Source organism: Falco punctatus (assembly GCF_963210335.1).
Source record: "Falco punctatus genome assembly, chromosome: 6".
In the NCBI taxonomy this organism is placed as follows: Eukaryota; Metazoa; Chordata; class Aves; order Falconiformes; family Falconidae; genus Falco; species Falco punctatus.
This window is the reverse complement of record NC_137585.1, coordinates 82811719-82826740: the sequence shown is the minus strand read 5'-3', so window position 1 is coordinate 82826740 and position 15022 is coordinate 82811719. Positions and strand designations below refer to the sequence as shown.

General features: G+C 42.7%; 1 protein-coding gene across 4 annotated transcripts in view; it reads left to right on the top strand.

The window, feature by feature from the left end:
* The window catches only part of CADPS2 (calcium dependent secretion activator 2), a 327139-nt gene that overhangs the window by 59647 nt on the left and 252470 nt on the right, over positions 1-15022 (top strand). For all 4 annotated transcript variants that reach the window (XM_080393905.1, XM_080393904.1, XM_080393903.1 and 1 more), the window contains exon 2: positions 10323-10436. In XM_080393905.1, coding sequence (XP_080250031.1) covers positions 10323-10436 — 114 coding nt within the window. The remainder of the gene's footprint in view (positions 1-10322; positions 10437-15022) is intronic.

Sequence of the window (15022 nt, the reverse complement as noted above, 5' to 3'; positions counted from 1 at the left end):
AACTTCAGCTTTAAGAAAAAATCAAAGAACAGCTAAGGTTGCTAAGTGACAGCAAAATATTTATCTGTTATTTAGAAAATCAAATTGGTTTATGCAATGAATAGTAAAGGACAGCATATATATTGTGTGCTACCCACATGCTGTATAGGACCATTACTGTACACAATGAAGACCTGCATAATTCAGCACAGTAACCACAGCAATCACCCTGTCTTAGTGCTGAGATTCTCTAATACTATTTATTTAGTCATCTTCATCAGTAGAAAATCTCTCAAGTAATTTTCTATAAATGAACACTGTCCATCTCTGCTCTGAAACACAGTATTCTTGTGTAGGCAGATTCTGGAAGAAGAGGTACAGTAGGGGAGAAGGAGGGGAAATGGAGTGAGAATTGCTGTTTATAACTAGGTGTTTGCTTTGCAGGGTTATTCTCATCACCGATATGAGATAAAGCTCATTAAAAGCCAAAGATGTGGCACAGAAATTCTGTTTTTCTGGAAGGTGTCATGGTTTAACCCCAGCCAGCGACTAAGCCCCGCACAACTGCTCGCTCGCTCCCCACGCAGTGGGATGGGGGAGAGGATCGGAACAGTAAAAGTGAGAATACTCAAGGGTTGAGATAAAGGCAGTTTAATAGGGAAAGCAAAAGCTGTCCGTGGAAGCAAAGCAAAACAAGGAATTTATTCCCCACTTCCCATGGGCAGGCAGGTGTTCAGCCATCTCCAGGACAGCCGGGCTCCATCACGTGTTGGGAAGACATTACTTGGGAAGACAAACACTATCACTCTGGACGTGTCCATGTCATCCCGTTGTGTGTGTGTGTGTGTGTGTGTGTCCCCGCCCCTTTCCTTCTTCCCTCACCTTTATATGCTGAACATGACATTGTATGGTATGGAATATCCCTCTGGCTAGTTCAGGTCAGCTGTCCTGGCTCTGCTCCCTCCCAGCTTCTTGTGCACCCCCAGCCTCCATGCTGGGGTGAGAGGCAGAAGAGGCCATGACTGTGTGAGCACTGCTCGGCAGTAATGAAAAATCCCTGTATTATCAACACTTTCCAGCACAAATCCAAAACGTAGCCTCATACTAGCTACTGCGAAGAAGATTAAATCTATCCCAGCCAAAACCAGCACAGAAAGAGGAGATAATGAACCTAGGGCTCTGTGTCCTGCTCCTGGCTCTCTCAGAGGAGGTGTGCGTGTGGCTTCCCAACATCCAGCTCCATGCATAAAGCCCTCCCTGGCACTGTGGGGGTGGTGAGGAGCTGGGGTTACAGCAGGACTGGTCTCGGATGAAGATTTGGTTGTCTTTTGAGTCTTGCTCGGCAGAGGAGTGAGAGTTGTTCCAAGGGCTGTTAGGTGCTGTCCTGCCGTTCCTAAGGTTCTTTTGGGAAGAGGAAAGCCTGCTGTGTTGGGTTGACCAGTACTGTGTGCAGCTGAGCTCAGAGGCTCAGCAGAGGAGGCAGAGGGAGGGAGTCAGGGAGCTTGACATCCTTGAGCATGCTGCTGCATTTGGAGGATTTGGGAAGGTGGGGAGACAAGGGAGATGACAGTTACGTCAGCATTTAACCAGCTACCTTTCAAAGCTATGTGAAATCATATGAAACAAAACCTAAAAAAATCCAACAAAAAACATGTAAACCACATGCATGCTGCTCTTGCAGGCCTGTGGAGCTTAGGTTGAAAACTTGGTTTGATGTGCGAATGGACCTGTTGAATGTGTAGTGCCTTGAACACGTGGTCTATTTGACTTGCTAGGAAATTAGTGGTAGTTGAATTTTTGTCATCCTGGAAGTGTTGTGTTAAATTGAGCATCACTGTAAATGCACCTGTTGCATTGTCCAGGTTTGGTTCTGGCTGAGGGTATGGGCAAGTGGGATGAACTATTAATAGCGAAACTCAACTCACGACATCAGAAGGTTAGTCCTTGGCATAATTTTGACTCTTTTGGGGTTTTTTGGGGGTTGTTTTTTTTCTTTCCCTTGACAAAGAGCCTGGCAAGACAAGAAACAGTTACGTTCAAAGAATTGTGTGAAAAGTTGGATGTAAAAGGATTTATTTGTACCTTAATTTCTGTTCATTCAGGAGATGCAAATTTATCTCCTGACTGAAGTGGGAGAGACAGCTGTTTCAGGGCATGCTCATCAGGTTGTTTCTTTTTCCAGTTTGCTCTCAAAAAGTGTAGTTGTGGCTAAAGTTGTCCAAGAGCAGCTGCTGCTGGCCAAAGGCATTGGACAAAATGGCATAGTTTTGAAATAACAAAACTTCTTATTTTTAGGAAGTGTTTAGGGACTTAAGTCATGTTTGGTGCTTCAGATCGCATACTCTGCCACCGAGAATTCAGGAGTGGCTCTTTGGTTGACTCTTCCCTATCCATTATTATTTTTTTTTTTAGTCTGCACAAGAAGTATTTTATCTAGCTCCATCTGTAATTGCAGTCCTCACCTCCTGCTGTTTTCTTAAAATAGCCATACCGTCTGAGAAAGGGTAGTTTCACACGGCAGTGTAGGAGTCGGGAAGATCCTTGCGGTAGGGTCAGGTGTTTGTCGGCAGTTGCAAGAGGTCCCAGCTCCGAGTGGGAAGACGTGCACCCCGTGATTCTTTCTCTGCGCTATTTCCGAGACGGCCAGCAGGTGGCAGTGGCTCGGAGCGTTGGTCCCGCAGTACCAGCGCTGGGGCTGGCTGCACCTGCGGGGGGCGGGGGCACCGCGCGCGGCCGTTGCAAACCGGCATCTGCGCTGCTGTGGGGCGGGGGGGGGGGGGGGAGGGGCTGGCTGTGACCAACACGCCAGCCACCTTTGAAGCTTTACCGTTTTGAAGGTCAAAGTTTTGTAGGAAGCACTGGTGCTGTGAGTTACATCTTCGCCGGCTGCTGTTGGCTGCGTACGTTTAGGGCAGTGGTGAGCTGCTCCGTGTACTTCGGTAGTGAGAAGCAGGTGAAAATTTCGCTAAAGCTAGCGTCAACCTGAAACTAGGGGGTTATTTTTTTCCTTCTGTCTTTCAAAGAGAAGATAAACAGTATTACTGTTACAAATACATACATTTTTTCCTTCAAAATTTTGGAGTTTATTATTTAATGAAGTACAACATGTGACATTGGAACAACTCCCTTAACGGCCAGATCTGTTTGGAATGCAACTTCTTCGAAAAATAAGACAGCAAATTTTGTGTAAAATCCATTTATTGAAATTATTTAAAGACGTGAGTGGAGCTAAAAGACAAATGCTTCTAGGTTTCCATACCCAAGTTTCACTTTAGAAGAGACAAAGCAAATCTATATCAGTCCTCAAAGAGGAATATATTGGGACATATAAAGCTTCTTTGAAATGTTAAATGCGAGAAGAGAATGTTTTTAATAGTTAAGTTCTTGAGGCTACTTTGATACCACTGTGTTACTCTGTAAATTATGAAAAGTTAAATTGCTACTGTAGCTTGACAAAAAGTTGTGGGGTTTTTTTAATAGCTCTTTGAGAAGTTTATTCTATTTTAAGTATGTTTTCATTCTTGATAGTCTGTTAAGCTTAGCAAATTTAAAGGAAAAAATAATTGTTACCTGTTGTGAAAGGCACAGGGATGGAGGGGAAGAGGAATTTTTATCTGTTGCGTGACAGCAATACAGAAAAATTTGAAGGCTGCTAATCTTGCTTTTCCTTAAAGGTGCCTTTTCTTATCTTCAGTCATTCTTCAGAATGCAATCAAGCCTGATATTCTGAGACGCTGGAACTTAGTTATACATTCTCCCATGAAGCAGCAGTAGTTATTTATGAAGTATCACACAGAGTTATGACAACGGATTTTGTACCGCTGAGAATGCGAAACCCAAATAAGCAGCACAAACCTGAAGCAGGTTGATGGCAAGCATCAGAATCAGTAAGGCTTTACTGTACACTTCAGGTGATATTCAGAGCTCAGTTTACCTTTGAGGGTACAGGTAGTAATGTCAGTTTTATTTTTATTTTAGTTTTGCTGTTCATGGATCTTTCTATTAGAATTAAAATGCAGACACAGAGGCACTGACAGTACAGATGTAAAGAAGTGGTGAGGTACTGAAAGCAAAGGTCTCGTGTATGGGTCTTGCCGAGGGAAGGGTGCGTGCCGTGGAAAGGCAATCCTACTGCAGAAGGTTTTGAGCTCTTTTATGTGAACTTGTAGCAGACAGAATGGGTCAGGCTTATTGCCCTTAAGTTTAAACATTTCACTTGGGATTCTGGTTAAGCGTGATGTCCTCATCTCTCGCTCGTTGTTAACCAAGATGGACAAATTCAAAGGTAGCCCAGACTGGGGTAGGCTGAGCTGTTTGGCAGCATCCAAGAGTTAATGTCCTGCTTCTCTCCATTTGCTATTATGACTTTCTAATGTGATTAGGTTTCCCTTTTTTCTCTGCGGTTCTAAGCTACTATTTCTACTGTTCCTTTTGTTTTGTTTCATTTTTAAATGCACTTGGCTACAAATTGAAGTGTTAATTAATCCATTAAAAATGACCAACATTAAAAAAAAAGTAAGGATTCACTGTACACTCAATATTCTGACAAATTAAAAAAAACCCAGAGGAACTGTACGCTACAGTAGACTACTATTAATTATTCTGTGTCTTGACAGTTAACAGAACTGTGTCTCTATATATGACAGTACTTGAGACCTATAAAATAGACTTCAGATCATCCTTAGTGCAAGGTGTAGCTTCATTTTTTCCATTTTTTCCATTTCATTTTTTCCATTGAAATTATTACTATTTTTATTTTTGCAGGAGAACTTTATTCTCTTGCACATCCAGATTTTGCAATGCAACGTAAATTAAGAAATGTACAGTAATCCTAAAATGCTACTCAACCCTTAGAATTACTTACTACCTGAAGTAGTGAATATGAAATTCATATAGAAATATTTTAAAGGCATTTCAGTTTGCTGAACTATGATGGTTAAAAATGAGGAAGACAGAATTAAATTTATATTTCATTGCCTTATTCATAATGTTTTTGTTTGATATATGGGTAATAGACAAGCAAATCACCTAAAGAATGAAGTCTGCAGGCATGAAAACACATTTCCATAATTGCCTTGGCAGGAAGCCCGCATGTTCTCATGGCAGAGCTGTGAATATTCCATGGGATGAAGGAGCTGCTTGCTCGGCGGTGGTGCACCGTCTGCGGGAGTGCTTGGCTCTTCAAGTTCCCTATGAGAACAAGTGCATGCTGAAAAAAAACCTCAAACCATCCTTAGCGATTTGCATTTTCCAATATCCCAGCTTTGTCCAGTATCTTTAGAAAATGAGAGAACAATATGGAGAATCAAATAAAGGGAAAGACCTGTCTTGCGTATCTGGGAATAAAATTCGATTTCTGTTAGAAACAGTTAATCTTTGTGGTGCAGGTTCTGTGCAAGAAATGGATATCTGGCAGACAGGTGGATAGATGCCATTTTTGATGTATGTGCAGACATAATACAAATAGTCCTTCCCCATTGATTTTGAACGAGCAGTGGTACAGGCTGGCAATGTGTCAGGGTTGGGCTGCTGCTCTCAAGAGCTCATGCAGGAAATTTTCCAAGTCACAGCGATCTCTGTTGAAGTTTGCTTGCCTCAACAGGAGGCCTTTTCTTCTGTAGGGGATTCCTGGGACTTGTTCTGTATAACTAATCGTTTTGTGGAGGAACTGAATTGTAATGTATTTTTAACTAGCTTGGGTTTTTTTTCAAAGGCATAGTTCTTTGGTTTTGCATTGCTACTGCCTACATTTTACCATTTTTCAGAGGATTTCTCAGATGAAGTATTTAGATGTTATCTATACGATTGTTTCCTGTGAGAACAGCTTTCAGGTTTGCATTCAATTTGGAGAGAGTTTTGCTGTGAACTGCTACATGTTTCATAGAAGCATGTGACTTGACAAAGTTAGCAAATTTTATCTAGGATGAAAATCCCCCCTTGATATGAAGGAAACAGAATTTTTTCCAAGGTTATCACATTATCAGGATAGTAGTAATTTTGCTAACCTTGCAACAGTGTTGTAGCTCAAAAGCGTTTACACTAGAGACCTGAAAGCCTGAGGTCACCATACTGTAGATGCCAAAAAGTTCTTTTGTAAGAAATGGTGATGCAGTTGGGGTAATGTTATTTATTGTGGGTTAGCCATCACAAATATTTTCAATGCTGTATGGTTTTTTGGGGGTTTTTTGTTTTTTTTTTTTTAACTAAGCAAAATACAACAAAGTTGAAAAACCTTTTCAATCAGTTGTGTTTGAACTTCTTTAATGTTAAATTTAAAGTTCAGGAATACCTACTGGAATAAAGGCTTTACATGAGTTTAAGTTCTGGGAATGCAAAACAACTAGTTTTAAGTGTTGCTTTTTTGTATTAGTATGTAAGAAGCAGTCTGCTTTGATGTGACATTCTAACTTCTCACAGATTTGATAAAGAGAAATATCTTACTGAGTATTTCAAGAGCTGATAGGAACCATGGCAAAAGACCTGTGTCTGGATCCCTGGAGAGCTTTCAAATACTGCTTTTCCCCTTCACTTTAAACTTTGATAAAAATGGTTTGATTGCAAGGTTTAATCATATAATGTTCTCTGCCAGGACTCTATGACAACGGGACATTCTTTGACTATAGCCTGTTGTGGAGGGATACGATCCATTTGTGTAGAAGAGGCAAAGGAGTCTTTGGCTGTAGGCTGGCCAGCTTGGTGAGGCGGGCATTAAAGTGAAGGACTCGAGGGGAGTGGTCCAAAGTGGCAATGCTCATGCCATCGCGTCCAACTGGGGAACAAGCCAGGGCATTCAGAGCAGTAATATATGTTCCTTAGCTGCCTCCCAGGATGAGTGCTGGAAGGCCAGCCACCTCAAGGGTGTGTGTGGCTATGGTGGATCATCTTGCACCCCTCCTGGGAAACCTGCATGCTCGGTTACCCCTCTGAATTGCCTGCACCCAGCACATGCAGCCTGGGGAATACACAGGAAGAATTAGAGATCTGTGAGCGGTTGCAGGGCCGTGATCTCATTGCAGCTAAAGAGACACGGTGGGATAGCTCGCATGACTGGAATGCTGTCATGGATGGCTGTGTACTTTTTAGGAAAGACAGGCCAGCAAGGAGAGGTGGTGCAGTTGCTTTTTATATGGGAGAGCAACTGGAATGTCTTGAGCTGTGCCTAGGGACAGATGCAGAACAAGTCAGGAGCTTATGGGTGAAGATTAAGGGGCAGGACAACACGGGTGACACCGTCGTGGGTGCTTGCTACAGGCCACCTGATCAGGATGGAGTCAGTGGGGCCTTGTACAGACATTTGGAGGCAGCCTCACAATCACAGACCCTGGTTCTCATGGGGGACTTCAACCACCCTGATACCAGCTGGAAAAACAGCGTAGCTAGGCTTGCATGGTTCAGGAGGTTCCTGCAGAGCATTGATGATAGTTTTTTGACTCAGTTGGGGGAGCAGCTAACAAAGTGAAGTGTAGTGCTGGACCTTGTGCTAACAAAGAAGGACTGGTTGGGGATGTGAAGGCTGGGGGCAGTCTTGGCTGCAGCAACTGTGAGGTGGTGGAGTTCAGGATCCTGCGTGGAGGAAGCAGGGCAACAAATAGGATTGCAACCTTGGACTTCAGGAGAGCTAACTCTGGCCTCTTCAAGGACCTGTTTGGAGGAATCCCATGGATCAGGTCTCTAGAAGGCATGAGGGATCCAAGAGAGCTGGCTAATATTCAAGCATCACTTCCTCTAGGCTCAAGATTGGTGCATCCTTATGAGTAGGAAATCAAGAAGGGTCAGAAGGCCTGCCTGGGTAAGCAAAGAGCTTCTGGCAAACCTCAAACAGCAGAAGGACATTTACGGGATGTGGACAGAGGGAGAGGCCACTTGGAAGGAATATGGGAACATTGTCAGAACATGCAGGAAAGCAATGAGGAAGGCTTAGATCCATTTGGAATTAAGTCTGGCAAGGGATATCGGGGACAACAAGAAGGCTTCTTCAAGTACATCAGCAGGAAAAGGAAGACTAGGGAAAATGTGGGCCTGCTGCTGAGTGAGGTGGGTGCCCTGGTGACAGAGGGTGCAGAGAAGGTGGCGTTACTGAATGCTGCCTTTGCTTCAGTCTTTACTGCTCAGGCCAGTCCTCAGGAATCCCAGATCGTGGAGGAAAGAAAGGAAGCATGGAGAAAGGAAGACTCTCCCTTGGTTGAGGAGATCGGGTTAGAGATGAAATTAGGCAAACTTGACACCCACAGATCCATGGGCCCCAACGGGATGCACCCCTGAGTGCTGAGGGAGCTGGCAGATGTTATTGCTAAGCCACTCCCCATCATCTTTGAAATGCCATGGAGAACAGCAGAGGTGCCTGAGAACTGGAGGAAAGCCAGTGTCACTCCTGTCTTCAAAAAGGGCAAGAAGGAGGATCCAGGAAACTACAGGCTGGTCAGCCTCACCTTCATCCCTGGAAGTCTTCTCTAAGCATGTGGAGGTCATCAGGAGTAATCAATATGGATTCACCAAGGGGTAATGAGGCCTGACCAACCTGACAGCCTTTTGTGGCTGAGTAGATAAGGGAAGAGCGGTGGATGTGGTCTGCCTTGACCTCAGCAAGGCTTTTTCATACTGTCTCCCGTAACATCCTCATAGGTAAGCTCAGGCAGCGTGGGTTAGATGAGTGGGCAGTGCGGTGGGCTGAGAACTGGCTGAACGGCAGAGCTCAGAGGTTGTGATCAGCAGCCCAGGGACCAGCTGGAGGCCTGGAGATGGTGTTCCCCAGGGGTCAGTGCTGGGTCCGGTCCTGCCCAACCTTTCCCTCGGTGCCCTGGATGAGGGGACAGAGGCACCCTCAGCAGTTTGCTGGTGATACAGAACCGGGAGGAGCGGCTGATCCCCCAGGAGGCCGCGCTGCCCTTCAGCCAGGCCTGGACAGGCCGGAGAGCTGGGTGGAGAGGGACCTGATGGAGTTCAACAAAGGCCCGTGTGGGGTCCTGCACCTGTAACCCCAGCACCAGCACAGGCCAGGGGTGACCTGCTGGGGGGCAGCTCTGCGGGGAAGGGACTGGGAGTGCTGGTGGGCGGCCAGTTGCCCATGGGCCAGCGGTGTGCCCTGGTGGCCAGGAAGGCCAGTGGGATCCCGGGGGGCATTAGGAGGATCGTGGCCAGCAGGTCGAGGGAGGTGATCCTGCCCCTCTGCCCTGCCCTGGTGAGGCCACATCTGGAGCGCCGTGTCCAGTGCTGGGCTCCCCAGTTCAAGGGAGACAGGGAACTACTGGAGAGGGCCCAGCAGAGGGCTACAGGGATGGTGGGGGGACTGGAGCATCTCCCCTGTGAGGGAAGGCTGAGGGAGCTGGGCCTGTGTAGCCTGGGGAAGAGACGGCTGAGGGGGAATCTTGTCAATGAATGTAAATATCTCAGGGTTGAGTGTCAGGAGGATGGGGCCAGGCTCTTTTCAGTGCTGCCCAGTGACAGGACAAGGGGCAACGGGCACAAACTGCAACACAAGAAGTTCCTTCTGAATATGAGGAAAAATTTCTTTACCTTGAGGGTGACAGATCACTGGGACAGGCTGCCCAGAGAGGCTGTGGAGTCTTCTTCTCTGGAGACATTCAAAGCCCACCTGGATGTGTCTCTGTGCCACCTGCTGTAGGTGAAGCTGCTTTAGCAGAGGGTTGGACTGGATGATCTCCAGAGGTCCCTTCCAACCCCGACCATTCTGTGAGTCTGTTTTCAAAAGGCACTCAACTTCATTATGAAGTCCAGTAATTGTAATTTGGTAACAGTCTTGGAGTCTTGTGGCTGCTCTTCCCCAAGCTTAGTTGTTTCATGTCATTCGTAGTGGCATAACAATCAGTGCCCAGAAGTCCATTTTCTTCACGGTGAGCGTGCTTGTTAAAACATGCCAATGGTAGGACCTTTAAAATTACTTCAAAAAATTGAGGCATCTCAGTTGTTTTTCATGTATTTGAAGGCTGAAAAAAATTGAAATATTTTAAGACTGAAGAGGTAGGTTTTATTAGGTGGTGCTGCTGCCATGGGAAAGGGCAGCCATTTTATTTGGCATATGAATATAGAATACTGCTAAAAAGTATCCAGATGGATTTACTTCTAGCATCCCGAGGACACAAGGGAAAGAGGAGAGATTTAGTTGCAAGCTGTGTGCATGAATGATTGCTACAGCAACCTGGCTTGGGCATGTGGGACTCTGAAGAGCTGCTACTTCACTAGGGAGCCAGGTGGCCAGGGAGCCTCTGCCTTTTCTCCCTGTTCACAGCTTCCAAGTGTGTATACTGCTGCGTATTTTAACTTCAAGACTAACTGCATTTATTATTGTTCTCTCCCCTCTCCTTTTTTTTTTTTTTCTTGCATAGCTCAATAAGCAGCAGCTACAGATCCTGAAGGAACGTTTCCAGGCCTTCTTGAATGGGGAGACACAAATCGTAGCAGATGAAGCATTTTGCAATGCTGTGCGAAGTTACTATGAGGTAAGTTATGTGCTTTGTTTTCTGTATTGTTTAAGAAGTTTATAGGATCTCTTTTAATGCATATAAAAGGAAAGGAATTTTAAGTTTCAAAGGCTGTGAAGTTCCAAACCTTCTTGAAACAGCTTCCTCCTACTGCATTTTCTGTTTTAAAATTTGAAATCCACTGCCTGGGCACAAGAGATAAACTGAACTGAAAATATCCACCCTTTTTGAAGAAGGAAAAAAACCCAAAAAAACAAAAAAACAAACCCTGAAGAAAAGACAAAATGAAAAAAAACCTCTGGTGCTACAAATGTTTCTGGCAGTGTTTGATACAATCACTATCTTTGTCTCCATGCGTCTAAGTTACCTCTTTTAATCAGTGCTTTAGTTGTACATTACCATCTTGAGAAATATGTCTTCTGATTTTCAGTTACCGTTTATAGTTTTTTGTAGAGGAACCACCTGTTCCCTTCCCAAAGAAGAGAAACTTTCAACACAGCTGGGCCAGCTCTCAAGTTCTGCAGTGACCTGCCAGGCATGTTCAGTGCCTTCGGCCACGAGCGCAGGTCTTTAGATGTGGTTTTAATTGCCTAAGGGACGGGTCCTGTTCCAAACTAAGAGGACAGTTCACTGTCCTCTTTGTTACATCAGCAGCATGTGACTGGAGAATTTATTTCTTACTCTGCAAATGGTACCATGAATTCATTTTGTCTCATCTAACTTCAGAGTTCCTCAATGAATTACAAGGGCTGTATGTTAAACTTGTATTTCTTTTGAAGGGTCTTCCTCCATATGTCACTCTACCACACCTTTGCTCAATCTTTTTGCATTATTTTTCATATTTTGTTTGTCCTTTTTCTCGGTCAGATATTCCTTACTAGTGAACAAAACTTTTCTTCATGGAGAAAAAGATATGACTTATGTCCTATAGCTTGTTTTTATCTACATTAAATTGTGTTGCACAAAAAAAAAAAAAAGTCAGGGGTGGACAAATGATTTCCCTGTTGTACAGAAACGTGAGAACTCAATTTGAGTTTTTCCAGATCACAGGCTGATCAGTGCTGTGGCAGTTGAAATGAAGGAAGTCTCGTAAAGACATTTGTGAAAGTGTGGGGGTGGGTCTGCAGGTGAAACGAGTATATGAACATTTGCAACTACGTAGGGGTGCAAGAACAGTACAGAAGTTGTTGGAAAGTGATCTTTTTTTCTGTATAACTGATGAAGAAGTTAAGACTGGGAGGAAGGACGATTTGGAAAATGGTGCAGGGCAAGGCTGAATTAAGTTAGCTGCCCAGCAGTACATTTCAGAGGAGCGGGATGTCTCAAGATGCTGAGCATGGGGTAGAATTGAAAAGGACGTAATGTTTATGGTTCTTTCTTTCAGCAAGCTGTGTAAGAAGCTTGATGTGTTAGAGGAAGTAGCCTACTCTTTGGAAAAGATGTGATATTGAATAAAAATGATTTTAAAATAAACACCTAAACAGTAACCGTCCTGTTAAGGTTTACTTTGTGACTCTTATTAATGAGATTTTTGGACCCATCAAGAAATAATTTTTTCAGCATGTCTGCTGTTGCAATGAAAGGCTATGCATAATAGTCCGAGATAGCCTTATAAAATGGAAGATTCAAGTTCTCCAGCTATTTTCAGCCATTTGCCACTTTGAATTAAATGTACAAATGTTCTAGCTGTCCAGTTTCAGAGGTTTCCAAAAATCTCAGCATCACTGTCAAGGCTATAATGACACCATGGGCTAGTGGGATCTTCATCCCATGTTTATATACTGCGAGCTCTACTAGCTGTAATTTGGTTCTTCAGTTTTTGTTGGTTTGTTTTGGTGGGTTTTTTTGTTATCATATTCCCCACCCCAATTCCATTTTCCATTCTTTCCAGAAAATCCCTTCCAGACTTGCACCTTTTCCAGTTGTGCCATTTGAGTCAGCATGTGCTAGTCATTTTTAATTTCTTTTCAGGGCTGTAGTAGATGGTCACCAGTATGCAATATTAGATTTAATGAACACTGCAGTGATGGAATCCAGCTGGAGACCTAGCTCAAGCTACAGCACCTCTTCAATGCATTTTAATCAATTTTTATGTATTTTACCACATATTCTCATATCATTGCTTACATGTGTCTCTTGTGCCTTTTTCATTTGCTTTATTATCCGTTTGTTGAAAATATTAATCCCTGTTACTTCTTTGTGTGTTGTGTTGATGCTGTGCTCTGATGCTTTCTCATCTTTGTCTTCTGCATGTGGTCCATCAAATCTGTTTGATGGTGTTTGTTAGTACTTTGAATTATGGACATCTTGTTTGTTCCTGTCATGCAGCATCTCATAAGCCTCAGTGTTAATTTCTGTGTACTTTCCTTGCTGAGCTACAGTTCAGTTTTATCTGACATGGAAGGAAACAAATACGTGGTCTGCACAGTAATTATTTTACTCTGAAAATGATTAATTTGCCTTTAATCCTATGCCGTAGTCATGGTTTGAGACTTAAAGCAATATTTCTTGCAAAGCCAGTTGATTTTCCACACCCAACTCTTTAACTTTGAATGTAAAAGAAAAGGTTTGTTTTGGCCGTGTGACATAAATCCTGTATCACTAGTTGCAGGTGTTTTGAGTCATTACATTTGTCTGTAATCACTGGGTGTCTTCAGAATTTGTCCTCATAAAAATCTAAGAGTTAAGTTTGAGGGATTTAGGAACTTACTATACTTCAGTCTTTGGTTTACTTTTCTAGAAATATTTGCTGACAGAGTAATTTCTTTACTAAATAAATGAATATTAATTTCAGCATCAGTTTCACTGTGTTGTAAGAGAGTCAAGCTCCTCTCTCTGTCAGGACTACTTGTGCAAGTTTAAACTGCTCAGTTTTGTTGCCTCATCCTTCCAGCATTATGTCTTTTCTAATGCTACTGTGGTTTTTAAGACTTCCTATTAATATTCTGGCATTGTTTTTCATTTATCTTAAAAATCGAATAGGAAAACTGTTCATAGGAAGAGTTGCATAAACTCTTCTTTAATTCTCCAGAAACTATCATTTTAGTGTTATGTGTAATCTTTCCCTAGCGTTCCACCACACTTCCTGAAAGTCTCATTGAAATTTAGCAGGTTTCATTTTTGTATACATATAGTTAAGATTGTCTTGAGTAATTATTTCCTCTTCCATTCCAGTTTTAGAGAGGGTATGGAAACATTTATGTGGATAACTGGCTAGCTGAAAAAGGTTTCATAGACATAGTCCAGCTGGCTGGACAAAAATGCACATCGCTCTCAGCTTATCTGAAGTAAAGCAAAAATACACTGTCTTTGGCTGTTCTTGTTACACAACAACAGGAAGATTTCGGTGGGAAAAGAATGTTGCAGGTGGGAACAGAAAACTACAGAAGAGAAACTAGGGGCAGGCTTGGTATTTAGGCAACTAACCAATAATGAGCTTAACTTTTGTAATATGTATGAGCTAATTATAAGAAGGCATAAAAGGTGACTGTAAGGGACAATAAACGAAGTCTGCTGATCACTCATATTGAGTGACTGTGTCTTCCCTCCATTGCGACACATTTAGTCCTCTTTCTGTAATCATTCTCTGAGAATTAACACAGGATTTTTTCTGTGGAAAATTCCATTACAGACATTGAGCTGGATTCTAATCGGTAGAACATCAGATGTTGGTGATGCTTTTTGGATAAAGAGAAAAATTCAATCATACAGCAATTTATTATGAGTAATTATATTGGACACACTGCTAAGTGTAAAATTGAGAAAGTGACTTCTGAAATTGTCTTTCTCTGCATATTTCATCCCAGTTTTTTAATGAGTTATGAGTAAAATAGATAATCTTTCATTCATCAACTCTTGCATGCTTTTTCAAGGAGGTTGGAAAATGCTCTTGTGCAGAGCCCCAAGAGGTTCCTTTGCCACCTTTAATATACATACCTTCTATAGGGTTGTATAGATCTTGGGCTAAACTCACAGTACTAATTCTTTAGTCTTTAATTTACAGTGTTAGATACAAGTAAAATGGGTGCAAAGAACTGTAATGAATGTTTGAAATACTGTGAAAACTTTTTCAATATTGTAATGATTGCAGGTTCTCAGGTTTTCAACTCAAATGTTTAAAGCATTGTGAAGCTGCGAGAAAATTTATGTACTGATGTTTTTCCTGGTTTTCTTGCTGCTTCATTTTAAATATGTGGTTCTAAACCATAATTATTGTGTGCTGCTTAAATCTGAACGTTAAATGCAGGATCTGTAGCAGTTAGCACTATGAGGGGTTTTCAGAATTTAAAATCAGGCTTAGTTTTACTGTACCAGTTTGTGATTCAGAGATCGCATCTACTTTAATTTACATCTAAATTCAGGTGTTGTAGTCCTTGGCAAGTTCAATTGTTTCCTGCCACAGTCAAGCAATAGGAAAGAGTTGAGGTATGGCCAATAGCAAAAATTGATGAGGCAGGAGATTCTGTACAAACCTAGCTAATGGATCAGCACTGCCTGGCTAGGGGGAGGGTTTAAAATAAAAAGGTGAACTAAAAGTAGAAAACAAACAAAATCAGTAATAAGAGTGAGCAGAGGTCCCATGTCGTAGAATGGCTTAGGTTGGA